This window comes from Octodon degus, unplaced genomic scaffold, assembly GCF_000260255.1.
Source record: "Octodon degus isolate 3935 unplaced genomic scaffold, OctDeg1.0 scaffold00115, whole genome shotgun sequence".
Classification (NCBI taxonomy): Eukaryota; Metazoa; Chordata; class Mammalia; order Rodentia; family Octodontidae; genus Octodon; species Octodon degus.
Genome location: NW_004524691.1, coordinates 2,230,627 through 2,234,336, shown reverse-complemented (window position 1 = coordinate 2,234,336; position 3,710 = coordinate 2,230,627). Strand labels below are relative to the sequence as shown.

At 46.2% G+C, this 3,710-nt stretch overlaps 1 protein-coding gene across 1 annotated transcript in view; it reads right to left on the bottom strand.

Annotated features, from left to right (window-relative positions):
* Kcnab1 (potassium voltage-gated channel subfamily A member regulatory beta subunit 1) overlaps nt 1-2,542 on the bottom strand; it is a 539,706-nt gene extending 537,164 nt beyond the window's left edge. Inside the window, exon 1 of the mRNA XM_004639823.2 lies at nt 2,203-2,542. Within this exon, the coding sequence (XP_004639880.1) occupies nt 2,203-2,477 (275 nt within the window). The 5' untranslated portion in view covers nt 2,478-2,542. The remainder of the gene's footprint in view (nt 1-2,202) is intronic.
* Between the last annotated feature and the right edge of the window lie 1,168 nt (nt 2,543-3,710).

The following is a 3,710-nucleotide window of genomic DNA, read 5'->3' as shown; positions in this document are numbered from 1 at the left end:
TCTCCTCACCAATCTCCATTTTCTCTTCTACTCTGCCTACCCTCTCTCCACCCCTCATCCTAACTTTTTAGCCTGGTGGAGTCTCACACTTAACTGGCACTGAGTTTTAAACAGTGGATGACTCAACACCTCCTTGGCTAAAAACCCCAAACTTTATAATCTTCATCTTACTGACATCGTGAAAATCCCTGATCACCACTGGCCCTTGGCCCACTTCCTTCTTGCAACTCTTTGGACTCAAAGGCCACATAGCCTCCAGATGCTCCAGGCACTCTTGGGCTGTTGTACACTCTCCTTTTTCTTATCACTTAAATGTTGGTTTTCCCCTAGGTGATCGCCTCTTCTTGGTTAGATCGTTTCTCTGAAGCCCACTCAGCCCATGGCTTCAGTTATGCTGAGGACTCTCAATCCTATGTCTCGTATCTAGAGGGTCCTTCTTAGCTTCAGAACCACAAATCCAAATGCTAGCTGGGCTTTGTCTCCTGGATATCCCATAGGTGGAGACCAAATGGAATCAATCCTCCTCTCTCTAAACCTGAACCTCCTGTGTTCCCTTGGTCAGTGAAGGTTGTTATTTTTCTCAGGTGCTAAACAGAAACCTACATTCAAGCTTTTTTTTTTTTTTTTTTTTTTTTGTGGAACTGGGGATTGAATTCAGGACCTTGCACTTGCCAGGGAAGCGCTTATTCCACTGAGCCATCTCCCCGGCCCTAAGCCTTTTTTGAATGACATGATTCTGGTGTTTTTCCTTCTCTATGTGCTCCAGTTTTCAGGGAGGTCAACAAAGCTGCCAAGAGGGCCAACGAGACAGCCCAGCAGACTAACGTGGTTTAATCCCCAGCACCACACGCTATGCCAGCCCCACCTCCAGTAAATTGAGCTGGCCACAGAGTCTGGGCATAGTGGTGCATGCCTGTAATCCCAACATGGGGAGGCTGAAAACAGGAGGATCACTATGAATCCAAGCTGTGTAGTGAGACTCTGTAACAAGCAAATACATTTTTAAAAGGAAGAAAAAAAAACTTAAAAAAAAAAAAAAAGCTTCACAGAAGTTTTCCTGGCCATGAATACTAAATGTATTTCTCAGAAAACTTCCACAAGCTTGATTTTGTTCCATTTTTAAATTAATTTTTGGATAAGGGCTTAGTGTGGAAATGTTTATTTCATTGGAAAAGGGAAAATGAAAGTAAGTTGCAGCATTTTGAAGTATGTTGTCTAGCAAGTTTTTAGTCTGTACACCTGATTTAATTACATGAGTGTGTAAGCTTTCCTGGAATGTCTTTTTGAAATTAAAATTATGAAAGCAGTTTCTCAGAGCGCACTGATTTCTGTGCTGCCATAGTCTCTACAAGAGACCATTTCATTGGAACTGTTTTTCATTTCTAACAGATTGTTATTGCCACTTAGTGAACACAGCTACAGTAGGCTCTAATTTCACAAAAAGTTTCTTTGCAAAATTACCTTACATTCCTAAGAGTTTTTGGTACAAATTTACAGGAAACAAGTACCCCAAAATTCAGTCCTCCAGACACTTTAATACATGCTGCTTTATTACTTTTGGGTTTTGTGAAATTATCTTTCCTCTGCATTATTTGAAGCCAAGGCTGATAAAAAAACAAACAAACAAACACCAGAAAATCTGCAGGGACTTGCTTTCCAAATAGGCTCATTTTAAAGATGCCTCTTTCTCCCTCTGTCATCTGCCTCAGACCCCAGGCTCAGCCCCCTGCGCTGGTAGCCCTGCGCTTGCTCTTCATCCGCTCCAGCCCACATCCTCAACCACAAGTTCACGTGTCAGCACTTTCCAAATCAGCACAGCGCACGCCCTTGCCGCCCCCTAAGTTCTACCGGTAAAGGAAATACAGACTGTCAAGGGATTGTATTTGTTTTGTCTTGTCTTGTTTTATTTTATTTTATTCTTTCGGAAGGGAGAATTTTGCTAAAACCTCTAAACTCTCCCTGTGAAATTTGATTCTTTCTTCCTGTGGACTCTTGATCTCCACTTCTCTTTCTAGGGAGCTGTTTGCTGGGGAACAACGCAGGGCATTTTTGTCAGGTGCATCAAGTTCCTGCACCATTCTGAGGTGCTAGTCAGTCGCCTGCGAGGCAAACGCGGCTGTTACAGTGTCACAGCACGGGAAGAGCAATCAAAGCGCCCGCTCTGCAGAGCGCCGGCCGCGAGCCCACCTCGTGCGCGCTTACCTGTGCGGCATGCCCGTGGTGCAGGCAGTGGTGTGCTCGCTGGACAGCTCGCAGAGCTTGAGGTACCAGCTCATCTCCACTTCGCGCAGCAGAGCCAGCTGCCTCGCCCTCGCCAGGCTTTGCCCGGAGGGACTGAGGCTGCTGTCTTTAACATTTTCTGAGGCTTTCTTGGGAGATTTGTCTCTTCCCCCTGAGGAAAATCCAGACTGCTTCCTTAACTTGGGGTTCTCCTCCGGGATCTGACTCCCCGCTGCTCCTGTCCGGGCTGCCAGCATCTTGGAGGCTTCTATCCGTCTTTCCAAAAAGACTAAGTCACTGTCATCGAAGTAATTTGAATTGATTTTTCAGCTTCTGCCCCCCTCCCTTCCCTGTGCCCATAGCCCGGCTCCCCGCTTAACCTTAGCCCGCCGCCGCAGAGCTGTAACTGAGCCGGGCAGCTCCAGACGCAAGGGTATCTCTGACCTCCCCAGGGCGGAGGCAAAGCAACCACTACCTGCCGGTGTCTTGGAACACGGAAATTTTCAAAACAACTTGGTCACCCTGAAGTTTTGCAGTGTCATTTCTTCTCCAAAGTTAGGACTTCTGCTTCCTGATAACTGAATCTGAGAGCACTACATTTTGGTAAATTATATTTGATCATCATGTTAGACAGAGTTATAAAAGGCACTATCTGGAGACTCGCTCACTCACCCTGCTTAATTAGAGTCCGAGTTTTGAAAGTTTTAATGTGAATTTCCTCAAATAAGTTTAACAATGTCAATGCCAGAGGAGGGTTATTCATCTTGTGCAAGCCTAAAAATAAAATGTTAAATTTATTTCATGTTCCTTTGGGAACAAAGGTTCTTTGAATGCCAGTGAACCTTGTAACATACATCAAATCCTCTGTGATTCCTAACATAAGGATGGCCAGCCCCCTGCAGCTAACTCAGTGATGAGCCCTCCGAAAGTTACTGATGGGTGGGAGGCATGAGGATCACAGCATAATTGGGGAGTCTGAGGCCAAAACTGAAGTGAAAAAAGAGTGGTGGGAGCCCTGGTATGTGTGTGTATCTGTGTGTGTGCGCGTGTGTGCATGTGTGTGTGTCTGTGTGTGTGTGTGCGTGTGTATGTGCACGCTTGAGTGCTCAGTGCACATAAAATAGTCTGAAGACAGAGAGCTCTGTTATGGGCCGCAGTTGAGCGGTGTGGGAATGCTCCGAGCTTGCCATGGATCTGACCTCTGCCCGAGCTCAAGCACAATGATATCATCACCCAGCTAAGGCATCTACCACGGAGTTGTTTGGCAGCCACTGCATTCTAGCCTCCCCCACCCCATCAACCCAAGGTCTTCTAGGATTTGGAGAAAAAAGGAAGAAAAGCTCAATCCCAGCACTCAGGAGGCTGAAGCAAGAGGATCACTGACAGTTTGAGGCTACCCTGGGCTATACCATGAGGCCTTGTCTCAAATAAAAGAAAGGAGGGAGAGAAGAGAAAGAGGGAGAGTGAGGGAGAGGGAGAGAGGGAGAGAG